The sequence below is a fragment of the Cyprinus carpio genome, chromosome A24 (assembly GCF_018340385.1).
Source record: "Cyprinus carpio isolate SPL01 chromosome A24, ASM1834038v1, whole genome shotgun sequence".
NCBI classification, from domain to species: domain Eukaryota; kingdom Metazoa; phylum Chordata; class Actinopteri; order Cypriniformes; family Cyprinidae; genus Cyprinus; species Cyprinus carpio.
Genome location: NC_056595.1, coordinates 2,966,214 through 2,979,869, shown reverse-complemented (window position 1 = coordinate 2,979,869; position 13,656 = coordinate 2,966,214). Strand labels below are relative to the sequence as shown.

The following is a 13,656-nucleotide window of genomic DNA, read 5'->3' as shown; positions in this document are numbered from 1 at the left end:
AAATGTATTAATTTGACAGAAGTTGTCATACTGTATAGTAATTGTCATGGAAACATAATATTTAAATGTTTTAATGAAGTCTCTTCTGCTCACCAAGTCTGCATTATTATTATTTGATCAGAAATACATTAAAAACAGTGATATTGTGTAATATTATATTTCCTCTTGAATATTTAGTAAAATGTAATGTATTCCTGTGATGCATTAGCATTATTGCTCCTGTCTTCTAACATGTATTATATACTGCAGTAATGCTAACAGCAATATGAGCGTGTGCTGTGCCCAATATAAGCAGCCTGACTGTGTTTGTGTGTGCTTATTCCTGCAGGTAATCAACCAATCCAAAGCGAGATTCAACCCGAGCATCAGCATGATCAAGAAGTGCATTGAGGTTCTTATCGACAAGCAGTACATTGAGCGAAGCCAGAGCTCCGCGGACGAGTACAGCTATGTCGCATAGAAACATATTCATTTAATGAAAGAAAATAAAAAACGCAGTAAAGCGTGAACAGTAGACATGTCTTTTACTTTCGGCTCTGGCTGGCTCCAGCACTCAACCATCGGATTGAATCGGGACTCTGTGCCTCCATCTTTGATAAAAAAGGGCCTCCGAGTAGCTGGACAGTCATCAAAAGCCCCCCATCCCACCCCTTCTGATTTTATGCTGTTTACATCACCAGTGCCACGCCCAGGGCGTCTGGGAAATAAGAAAATGCCTCTAGCTACTCGAGCGTTCAAGGATAATACATTTTTAGATGTAATCGTACAAGAGAAAGCGAGCGAATGGAATGCATCGCATAGAGCAGAACAAGTGAAGTGTCTGAGAAACGGCCGAAACACAACCACACTTTTCTCTTCTCACATTGCAGTTGTTGTGTGTTTTCTTTTTTTAATGTATCAAAGTCAAAGAACTATTGTAATAAAACCGGTATACTGATCATTGCATTTACTTTCAAGATATAAAAAAACAAATATGAGGTGACAAACATGATTCTGCTGCTTGTCAAATAAACAAATAAAAAAAAACACTTTTTAGTAAATGTTTTAAGAGTGACTTCATCAGCAGTGATTATTAAAGGTGAACCAATTATTTATTTATTTTTAGCATTTTTCTAATGGTGTGTGGGAAAGATCATGTTTATGAGCAGTACTGGGTTACAAATTGTAATTACAAATTAACTAATGACAATACAGTCTCTCATTGTTATGTTAATTCACAGTGCATTAGCTAGTGTTAACAAGCACTTTTGATTTGAATAATGCATCAGTAAATGTTGAAATTAACATTAACTGAGATGAATAAATGCTGTAGAAGTATTGTTCATTCTGAGTTCATGTTTAACTAAAGTAGTTAACTAATGAACCTTATTGTAAAGTGTTACCAATATGAATAATCTGTAATCATGCAGTCCATAAGAAGCAACTGTAATCTGATTATGAGCATCTAATTACAAATACTACATGTTCTGAATATGATTACATAATCCATTACATGTACTAACCAGCACTGTTTATGAGTCATAATTATAAGTGAGAATCCCTGGATTTTCTGGAGCCCTAGTTTCCGAGTTGGAAACATGTCACTGAGAAAATATGATGGATGCAGCGTCTGTATTTACAGTAAATTTGTTAGAATTTATATATATATATATATATATATATATATATATATATATATATATATATATATATATATAATTAAAGTAACTGTACATAAAAAGCTGTACATATGCTGTACATTAAGAAAAAATGTTGATGTAATTTTTTTGGTAGAAAAGTTGCATCACCATCTTACTCCAACCAAAGTGTTTTGAATGCAAATCTAAACTTTTACTCAAACTACTCTTCAGACATACTGCTCTGTATGGTTTTGGGCACAGGACATGACCCCCTTAATGCAATAATAGTCCATTATATGGTGTTGATGAATGTTATACTGACACCTATCTGTGTGGATGAAGCATTCCACAAATGTCACAAATGTGTGTAAGGTGTCATAAGCAGAGTGCTGCAAGGATGACATCATTTTGTAGGGCATGAAGTGGAAACAAGTTAGCATTTTAACCCTTCAGATTCCATCATCCTGAAGTCAGTGGGTTTTTGGTCAAACAGGTCTGAGGATATTCCACAACATAAAATACATCAGTGATATCCGCTTGTTTTTTTGAAAGCTTGTCTTGAAAAAGGCGGCTGCTAACAGGACTACAGAGGTCGTCATTAAATGTCATCCCTGCGTTTATAATCGCAGTCTCGCAAACTATTATAACTCAAACTTTCACTGAAAATACTGAAAAGTTGTCTGAAGCTTCAAGGTGGTGACTAAGTCATGTGACCATGGTGTTGTTGGTGTACAGTCTATCATGTTTAGCTTTTTACTGGTTGTATTTAGGAAACCATAGACCCCAAAAAGTACCATAGGAGGGTGTCCCGCTGCCATGCAGAATAAAATAACTTATTATGATACTGACATGACTGTGTTCATCTCATGTGAGTGTACGCTACTCTAAAGATTTGCTGAAACTCATTCTTTCTGGGTAACTTTCTTATTATGGACAAAATGACTTGGTTTATCCCAGTGCACCAGGGGCTGTAGTTTTCTGTGGGTTGTGCTATATTGGGATTCATCGTAAGCAAATCTCCCTCAGCAGAAGCCTATTCACTCTCAGCCCCTTCCAGATGAGGATTCGCTCCTAACGAGGCCCACATGGAGGATCCTGACCAAATCATGTCTGCAGTATGTGTGTGTCATCAGCAAAACATGTCTGTACAATATACATCATCTTACGTAAGCCTGAGATTTTGCAGATTCACAGATGTCAAGTCACTGGATGCCACAGAGAGTAATAAATCATCATCACGAGAGAAAAAACACACTTCAAGACAAAGCATCTTTTTCTACCACAAGGGGGCGTTATGCATCATAAAAAGCAGCGATAACAAGGAGTTTTTAAAAATAATGATTCTATTTAAATGAAATCCCTGTCTATCAGAAAATCTCAATAGTGCACTATGTCTAAACACTGAACAAACATCTAGAAACATGGTTTTGACGTTTTGTTATGTGGCTACAGACACAATCCAGCAGAAATCCATCAGTCCAGATGTTTGTCTCCATGAACACAGCTTCCACATTAGTGTCATTTGCTGCAAATAAAATGTTTTTAAATGATTAATTGACACAATAATCATAAACAACCACAATTAACGATTTGTAGGCAACTCTTAAACATTAATGCTCTTTATTGGCATACACAAAGAGCCTTTAACACCCACAGAATCTTTCCATTGCACCGAAGCGTCTTAAGGATCTTAAGATGATTAAAATGCTCAAGAACTGCTCACTGTGAAAGTGTGAAAGGTTCTTTTTGGGGGCGACTCAAAATGGTTCTTCTTTGACATTATTTTTCTTTACAGAGATATGGATACATCTCATTTACCTGCAGATCTTCCATGTTCTATCTGGATGTTAAAGCGTTATCCACTGATGAAGTCAAGCAAAATGACATAATAATGTGTTTTTTACCTGACGTCCCATTTTTGCCATTTTAACCATCAGAGTAAATCTCTTAAAAACAAGGTTCAACAAAGGTGTAGAATGGAAGAACCATGTTTTTCTTCCTTTAAAGAACACCTAAATATCTAAAGAGACTTTTCTCTACTATAAACAACCTTTAGTGCAATGGAAAGTTTCCATAGATGTTCATCATGGAACCTTTAATACCAATAAGGAACCTTTATTTTAAGAGTTTTCTGGTGGCTCAAACTATGTAGTAGCCTAGGCTACATCTTGAATATGTAGAGGTATATAACTGAATACATCCTAAACCAGCAGGCCTATGTAATGAATGTAATGTAATGAACCTGAAACAGGCGGAATGCGCGAGGAACGCGTTGAGACGGAGTGAGTCAGTGTGGGAAGCCCAACCCACGCTCCCTTCACCCGCGACGCACGGAGAGACGAGCACACACGACGAACAGGTGCTCCAGTCCTACCTGAGGAGCACAACATGAGGATCTATCCCGCTCTGGACCTGCACCGACACAATGTTGCCGTGGCTTACTGATTTTTCCTGAAGAGTTCAGCACTTCACGCGCTTCCTGCGGAGTCTCTGGGAATATCGGGCGAATATGAAAGTGACAGTGTGTTTTGGAAGGACCCGGGTGGTCGTTCCCTGTGGGGATGGGAATATGAAAATACACAGTCTCATTCAGCAAGCGACAATGAGATATAAAAAAGCCATAGCCAAGGTAAGTCGAGTGTTGTTGGAGAAAAGCTGCGTGTCAACTCCTCTGCTGCTCTCAACATGGCGCTTATTCTGGAGAAAGAAAGAAAGTAAGAAAGATAGGAGAGAACAAGGAAGAGACCGTCGGTATTCCCGATCGAGAGATGTTTGTTTGTGGATTCGCGTTTGTGTTTGTGACGTCACGACTGCTTGTTTGTTACAATTGTTGCAACTTCGGCGCGGTTCGAAACTCCTTCCAAGAGGACTCATATAGCGCTCGAATGTTACAGTGAAATACATTACAGTGTTCGCAAGTAAACCGGGAGTAATGTGTAGGAAGAACTTCAGAGGCACGGATGGGGGGCGAGGAGGACTGCAAACTTCTCTGGAAATCGGCTCAAGCTGAAGCCTGGATCCACACATGCTGCCCACTCAGTGTTACTCACACTAGATTTGATTATTTCCTCTTAAACGTTCAAGATGATTGGTGCTTTCTATACATTTATTAGTTATTATAATGGGTTGTGCGGCGCAGTGGTTAATGGTTATGGATAGGTTGCAGATTTAAGCCTTTCAAAGTGTGAAAAACTTGGACATATGGTGTTTTCCAGGTCTGGCAAAGTCATGGAATTTTCAATTCAGTTCAGTTCACGTTTATTTGTATGGCGCTTTTCACCATACACATCGGTGCAAAGCAGCTTCCCAGAAAATTAAAGTTTCTACATTATATTTAGTTGATGTCCAGATGGCAGAAGTGTACAGTTAGTTAATGACATGTATTCAAACAAACACTGAACACTGATAACAGCAGTTATTATATGTTGCAATCAAACTTATAGCAAATTGTGGTAGTTCTGTATGTTGTTTCAGGGTTGGCATCATCTGAGGTCTTCTGAGGGGTTGGCATCCTCTCTTCTCAGGTGTTCAGTTATCTCAGATCTTTACAGGTTGGATCCAGACTGAAGATTGTGTAATTTCTAGTTACCTCGGGATTCCCATCCATGGCAGAAACAGAAAAGCAAATACAGAAAAATTTGCATAGCTGCTGTTCAAACCAAGCAAAGAACGATAAAGTACATTTGATCAGATATAACTGGAGTACAAGGTAATGAGATACATTATGCAAATGCTTGGCTAAAGAGATGTGTTTTTAATCTAGATTTAAACAGAGAGAGGATGTCTGAACACCGAACATTATCAGGAAGGCTATTCCAGAGTTTGGGAGCCAAATGTGAAAAGGCTCTCCCTCCTTTAGTGGACTTTGCTATCCTAAAAAAGACCAGAGTTTTGCCACCTTAGGGAGCGTGATGGATTGCATTGTGATGGAAGACTAGTTAGGTATGCAGAAGCTAAACCATTTAGGGCCTTATAAGTAGTAATATTTTGTAACTGATTTGGAACTTAATAGGTAGCCAGTTCAGAGATTGTAAAATTGGGGTAATATGGTCATATTTTCTTGACCTGGTAAGGACTCTAGCAGCTGCATTTTGGACTAGCTGTAGCATGTTTATTGAAGATGCAGGACAACCACCTAGCAGTGCATTACAATAGTCCAGTCTAGAGGTCATGAACTAGCTTTTCTGCATCAGAAACAAGTAACATGTTTCATAGCTTGGCAATGTTTCTAAGATGGAAGAATGCAGTTCTTGTAACATGTGAAATATGATTTTTCAAAAGACAAGTTGCTGTCTAATATAACACCCAAATCTTTAACTGTAGAGGAAGTAACAGTACATCTGTCTAGATGCAAATTGCGTTTCTTGGTCCAATAAGTAATATCTCTGTCTCATCCAAATTTTGTAGGAGAAAATTATCGGTCATCCAATCTACATTTACATTTTTTAACACACTCTGTTATCTTAGATAATTTAGAAGTTTCATCTGGTCTTGTTGAAATATATAGTTAAAGGGATACTCCATCCCAAAATTAAAATTTTGTCATTAATCACTTACCCCCATGTCGTTCCAAACCCGTAAAATCTTTGTTTGTCTTCGGAACACAATTTAAGATACTTTGGATTAAAACCGGGAGGCTTGAGACTGTCCCATAGACTGCCAAATAAATAACAGTGTCAAGGTCCAGGACTGTATTTAAAAGCATTGTCAGAATACTCCATCTGCCATCAGTGATTCAACCGTAACGTTATGAAGTGACGGGAATACTTTTTGTACACGAAGAAAACAAAAATAACTACTTTATTCAACAATTCTTCTCCTCGGTGTTTCTCCAAATCAGCAAGGGACAACATGTATATTAAAAATAGCAGAGGGCCTAAGACAGATCCTTGTGGCACTCCATACTTTACTGGCGATAATTGAGATGATTCCCTGTTTAAATAAACAAAGAATTTCCGTATTGATTATACATAATCTAGTTCCTTATTGGAAATTCCAACTGTGTAGCTGCTCATTAGCTGTTAGGCCAGTTACTGTGTTCCAAAAAAAAAAAAAAACCTTAAACTGGTAAAAACAACTGTTACCTGGTTTGTTGGAGCACACCAGATACTATTTCCCAAAACACAGCTACCAAACTTAAACTTGAGAGGTTGTGTAGACTAAAACTTGTTTGCAAGCCATAGTGATGTTCAGTTTATGAACATATATTATTTTTTGGTGTCGTTAAAACTGTGAAACTGTTTCTGAATGATTAATTTCAGTCCTTATCTTATAAATTGAAAGGTAATGGAAATTCGTTGGTCAGAATGACCCAACACATTTGGTCAGATGTTAGTCAGAAAGCCATTGAACATCTAGACAAAAAACTTGAACAGTTACCAAATATTTCCTCAGTGGTGGTCATAAAACTGAAGGCAAACTCTTTGCCACTAAGAGTGTTGGCATCTGTGCACTGGTTGTAGTATGAATGTGTAGTCATTTTGTATTTCTAAACTGGACAAATTAACTTCCAGGTCTGCGTTTTGTACTACACTTGATTAAGGATTTGGAGTAAGAACTTAAATACATTGTTAACTTTGGCTCAAGCTTCATGTGCATGCTTCCAAGTAGAAGAATTTATCCTCATTGTGTAGTTATTGAGAAGCTTTTAGAAAATGTTACCACTTAAGTTGCAGAACTTGGACAAAACTGAAAATTTGAGTGCAGTAGAGGAACTTGTATGCGTTCCAGCTCAATGAGGTCTAGCTGTTTAATTATTAATATGTTGATTTTTGTCAGTAGACGTGTAGATACTGCATAGCTACAGGCTGTATTGTTGTTGTAAAGGGGCATTAGGTTCCTGCGTGTCTTGAGTTGGCATCGGTGCTATTATTCCTGCCCTGATCTCAACAATATGCTGTTAACATTGGCATCACGTCCAAGCACTTCTGTTCTACAGGCCTTGAATAGTTTGGTGAACCAACACTGATATTGCCAGGATTTCTCTTTTACAGAGCATTTCTTGAGTATGGAAATTATTTGTACTAGCTTTTTTTTTTTTTTTTTTTTGCAGGCACATTCGAGGCATCTTAAGGACAGTGGGTTGTATGTATGTGTAGATATAAAAGGTCATTTGTGTACTTTCCCCCCCCAATGTTAGAATACTTTTTCTATTCCATCTTAACTAGAGGCAATTAAATCTCATTCATAGGTTGATGTCCCTTAAAAGTGTAAACACTTTGGAGCTTTCAAAACATTTAGTATGTTTAAACATCCCAACCAGTCCAATATAGTAACGGCTCAACCAATGGTCCAAGTTGGGGGCAGGGCTGAATGTTTGGCTGACCAATGGCAGAGTGTTTGGGGAAGCCTGTTTGAAAATAATCACTTTTTTCAAAACTCAGTTTTATGGGGTATCAGGTGTAACCAGACTGTGGACTGAATGAATAATATGGTATGAAATGCTGTATTTGATGACAAAAATGCAGTAAATAAAATGCTTATGTTCTTCACAGAAGGTGTATTTTGTGAATGAAATGCATTAATGATATGCTGAATCATGAAATAATTTGGATTAAATGTGTTTTGTGATCTAAACAACCCCTTTCATGAACACCATCGTCCATTTTAATAAAAAAAATAATATTCCACAATACTTGCATCATTTTCTCAAATTTCAAATTTATTTTCCGTTGTTTAAAAAATGAACATTCCAGTTTTCACAAAATGCGTTTTTCGTGCAATTAACAGTTTGTAGACCAATGCTTTTTGTGACGTGCTGGGTGCATTTTGTTCAAAATTAGTTTTCTGTTGATCATGAAATGAAAGGTACATTCACCCATGTGACTGTGCTACCATCTGCATTTTGTCATGCATTACTGTGTTTTGTCACATAATTCATTCAGTTCACGTATTTAGTCAGGTTATGCTTTGTGCCCTTACAGTTCAATGCTAATGATGCAGAAGTTTACACTTTCAACTCCACAAATCCATGCAGTAAAGGCAGAATCAAGACTATATGTGTCCCTGGACCACAAAACCAGTCTTAAGTGTCAATTTTTCAAAATTGAGATTTATACATCATGTGAAAGCTGAATAAATAAGCTTTCCATTGATGTATGGTTTATTAGGATCTGACAATGGCCGAGATACAACTGGAATCTGAGGGTGCAAAAAAAATCGAAATACTGAGAAAATCTCCTTTAAAGTTGTCCAAATGAATTCTTAGCAATGCATATTACTAATCAAAAATTAAGTTTTGATATATTTATGGCAGGAAATTGACAAAATATCTTCATGGAACATGATCTTTATTTAATATTCTAATGATTTTTGGCATAAAAGAAAAATCGATAATTTTGACCCATAGGCCTACAGTGTTTTTTGTCTATTGCTACAAATATACCCCAGCGAATTTAAACCACTCTTACACCACAGTATCAAACATAATCCACATCACCTTGAAAGAAACCTCAGCAGTGCATGAAGGTCAGTCACTCTTACAGCAAAGTATGAAACTTAAGCTGCATCACCTTGAAGAGACCTCACTTTGCAACACAACACTCAAAAGGAGCGTGTGCTTCCTGAGTCGTTCCCTTTGCATTTTCATTCTTTTCATAAACAGGCTGTCCTTGTAGACGGCAGAGACTTGGATTCTACGTACATGGCACACACCCATGCTTGTATGGCTTAGCAGGCACACCCTGCACCTCTGCCTCAGCAGAACGACGGCGGCGGCCGATTGATCCCAGCTTGAGTAGGTTTTCCCAGCGGAGTGCTGCATGCTCACTGCAGAGCACACTTCATACTGAGGACGGCTCGGCGCAGGCAGTCTGGGTCAGTGGCTTGCTGTGTAAGCGGGAGCGTGTATGTGATCTATAGGGAGATGTGACTCAAGCTCTTCATCAATAACCCTAATAAATAGCTTTTTTTCTTCAGTACGCTCAAACTTTTCCTCCTCGCCGTAAGACTGCTGTCTGCAGCTTTTCCATTGACTTTCCCTCGAGAAGATGTAGGTAGATGATTGTAGATCAGCCTGTGTATTTGTCTGATTATTGATTTTTTTCTCTTTTTTTTCTACTATTATGGGAAAATTGTGCCTTTTTTAAAAATGTATTTCAACCCTGTTAATTAGAACAGGTAATTAGATAATGTTAATATTCTTTCAGTGAGGTGAGGAATAAAGATCTGGGTGAATCTCAAGAGCCTGTCAAGAACATACGAGGGCCATTTTTTTTCTTTTGTTAAAATTACCATAAATTATAGGCCGTACAATAAATACACTGCTAATGATTTAAATTAGGACTATCAGTTGATTAAAAGGTTTAATCGCCCATAAGAGGCGTTTGTGTAATTATAAAAGGTTACATTATATTACACAAATTATTAGGTTACACATTTTATGACACATTTCTTGTGATGATACTGATTTGTAAGTCGGGAGTTTCTTTGGACAAAAGCATTCGCTAAAAAATTTACTCATTTAATTAATCTTTTTTTTTTGTTGTTGTTGCATTATAGTAATTAAAATGAGAATCTGTTTGGATTATGGTTAATAATAATAATAATAATAATAATAATAATAATAAGAGAGTCTTAATTTTTTAGTCATGTAGCAGCCATATAATGATGAAAATTAGATTTTTGTTGTTGCAATGTGGTAATATTTGCAACATGGGGATAAAAAAAAAAAAAAGAACAATAATGAAATGGTTAAAAAAAATCTTAAATATACTAAATATATATTTATTTAGTTTTCTTTAAAAGGGTAAGTTCACCAATTTTCAATCAGCTTACAGTAATCAGCTTACAGTTCACCAGCTTTGTATTGTTATAAGTGAATGGACAATGTGTATTTATTTATTTATTTACATTTTTTTTGTGTTTATTCAGCAAAAGTATGATTTTTTTGACCATTCCAGAGCTGGTGTGAAGACTACAGATCTACGTACTTTCAGCCCTTTTTGTGAGTTTTCTCTAGTCATGTAGCACAGATGTAAATAAAAATTGTGTTTCTACTGCATAGACAGTTTTATTAAAACCCATTTTAAACATTAAAACATTTGGGGCTGAAGCCTGATTTGGCAGGTTCTTCACAGGTTTTCTGAGATTCACTTGTTTTGCACTGCTGTTTTAACTTCCTGAAAAGCTTTATAAAAAGGTTGTGAAGAATAAACAGCTCTGAAATTTCTAGAATATTCTTGAAACGTACATATTGCCTGTAAACCAGAGGTGCCGTAACACTCATTGAAAATAGCTACTAATTGTGACTCGACGGCTCAAGGTTGAAGCATTTGCATTGCTTTGAACTTTTCAAGCCACTTTTGCTCTCAAGTAACAGCAGCACACGAGAGAGGTCAGACATCAGCCGCGCCTGCAGAGACAGACGGCTGTAATCAAGCACAGCTCCACACAAAACCATGCATTGTGTTTATGAGAGCCGCATGCGTCTGAATGTCTGTTACCGAGAGGGAAATGCAATAATTGCAGACAAACTTTGACCTTCAGATCGGAAATCCTTCCTTTGAAAACTTCTTTGTAGTGGGACCTTTATGCCTTAAAATTCATCGTAAAATGGATAGTTAGTTCTCAGCTGATTTTGTTTTCATATGCAATGACATTTTTAAAGACTTAAGCATCCAGATGCATTTTAAATCCACTTTACTTGTCTTTGTTCTGACGTTCTGTAGAAGCAAACCATCTGAAAATAACGGGAGCTGATTTTGCCTGTAGGAACATGTACGAAGGAGGTACAGTGTGCCTGTAAGAGGAGGTGTTTATTATGTCGAATGACTAATAAATGGACTATAACCTTTCATCTGTTTTTAAGGAGCACATCACACACACTCGTACATAAAGCCAAGACAGATCAGTCTGCGAGATCACGTCGTCGAAGAAGTTTATTTGTGTGTTTTGTTACGCAAGTAAAACCAAACATGCTGAGGCTAGAAGTCACTTAAAACTGGACTTTTTTATTTAAGATGGACTGGAATGACAGAAGCCTTGATGTTTAATCCTCCAGAACTGGCTTTTTAGTATTTATTTCACATTTCTGGCTTTTTTTTTCTTCTCAGAATTGCATGATATATACGTGCAATTCTGACTTTTCTCGCAATTGCAAGTTTATATCTCCCAGTTCTGACTTTTTATTTCTTGCAATTTTGACTTTTTTCTTGGTTACATCTCACAATTCAGACTTTTTTTTTTTTTTGCAATTCTGATTTTTTTTAACAACCACAATCTTACAACTGACATCATATATCTCAGGATTTGCAAGTTATAAACTACAGTCTTACTACTGTTTTCTTACAATTGGGAGTATATATCTCACAGTGAGGTTTGCACAAAATTGCTAAAAACAAATGCAAATTTTATGCATTGTTTAATGAAGAACTCTTAATTTATGAATCTTTTTTTTTGTCAGGCCCTTCTGTCTATACATCTTATTTTATTTTTTTGGGGGGGATTTTTACTTGACTTTAAATGACACTAAGCAACTTTTTTACTCAGAAAGTTCTCTAATGGATGTTTTTAAAAATGTTTCACCAGGAATAATCTTAAATTTTTATCGATTATTGAAATGAAAATTCTTATATAATGTTATATTGATGTGATTTGGTTGTCATAGATACTGGTATGTCAAAAAAATAAATAACCACTAAAATCACACACAAAAAAAGAGAAATTATATTTAAAGCCGTCATAAAATTAAATAATCTATTAATCTATTTTCCAAATGCATGTCATTACACTTACTGTGAATGATTCATCCATTTACTGTTGTTAATTTTAAATGTAATAACTCATTAAAAGACAGATTTCTCTGTGGTGACGTACTGTATGCCAGGCGTCTTCACTCATTTTGTCTGCTTAAACCCTTTCTTACAATTTGACTGTGAGCTCGCATTCAGATCCGCCATTCAATCAACAGCCTCCTGCCCTACATTTGGTCTTTTCACTCAGATGTACACCACAAAAAAAGAAGATCTATCCCTCCGCTTTGACTGAGAATTACCCTCGTATTCATCTGTAAGTGTGCAATCGATGGGTGTGATGTCTGGTCATTTGTCGATACAAGCAAACCAGACGAAGGGAGTTTAGGTCTGTATAAAGACATTCAAAGAGAGATTTAATCCCTTTTTGAGCCCGATTACAGTGTTTATTAAGATGAAGACATGTCATTCATAACAGTACGGTGGCTTTCAGCTTTTGGTCTCTTCTGGAAATGTAACAGCTCATGGGTTTGGAACAAAAGGAGGTTGAGAAAATGGTAACAAAATATCATTTTGAGGAAACTATCCCTTGGTATGATCCATATTCATGTGTAAGTGTCTGTGTAATTGCATCATAAGGATGCCAAAGGCTCATGGTCTCTGTCCCGCAGCCGCTGTGAACTGGTTCTCCATGTGGGGTCTGTGGATGTGTTGCACTGGACAGGCGTGACGGACCCCCTGCTGCTCAAATCTGTAGTCTGTGTTTGCGGAGGGCCTCATAGTGCCGCCCCGTCTGCGTTCGCCCTGTCGCATTTTAATGATGCATTTGTTCAGGAGAAAACCCACATCAATCATCCCTTCTTCTCTTGACAGTGTTTCCCCGGCGACCAATTATCACGTCTAACTTACGGGAGTGACCTTTGACCTTTAGCAACTGAAATAAAGGAAGGGGAAAGTGTGGGTGGACGTGACTGAAGGATGCGGGTTTAGAGAGGGTAAAGAGATAATGCTAGGATATACTGTTTGTGTTGACTGCATACAGTGAAGCAACACTGTAATAAATGTTATTTAAATAATTTAAATGAAATTCCTTGCGGAGCTTACTGACTAGCAAATACTAGTCAAAACTACCTTTAGGAGAAATATTAGTTTTGACTTGCAAATATAAATGTCATTTGGAAAAATGCCATTAAATTCTGTTTAATTCAACATCTGTTGGCTTCATTACTCAAACATGTTAATGCAACGTGACATTTTTCATGTTAAAATGTTTTTGCAAAAGAAAAAAAAAACATTATTTTTAGTAACAATTCAAAAAAAAAATATTGTTGATTTATTAGTTTGTT

At 36.8% G+C, this 13,656-nt stretch overlaps 2 protein-coding genes across 2 annotated transcripts in view; both read left to right on the top strand.

Moving 5' to 3' along the window:
• LOC109104254 (cullin-2) overlaps window positions 1–1,040 on the top strand; it is a 19,300-nt gene extending 18,260 nt beyond the window's left edge. The window contains exon 22 of the mRNA XM_042714882.1: window positions 329–1,040. Coding sequence (XP_042570816.1) covers window positions 329–460 — 132 coding nt within the window. The 3' untranslated portion in view covers window positions 461–1,040. The remainder of the gene's footprint in view (window positions 1–328) is intronic.
• Window positions 1,041–3,896: 2,856 nt separating this feature from the next.
• Window positions 3,897–13,656, top strand: part of pard3aa (par-3 family cell polarity regulator alpha, a) — a 426,774-nt gene continuing 417,014 nt past the window's right edge. The window contains 1 exon segment of the mRNA XM_042714045.1: window positions 3,897–4,248. Within this exon segment, the coding sequence (XP_042569979.1) occupies window positions 4,129–4,248 (120 nt within the window). The 5' untranslated portion in view covers window positions 3,897–4,128.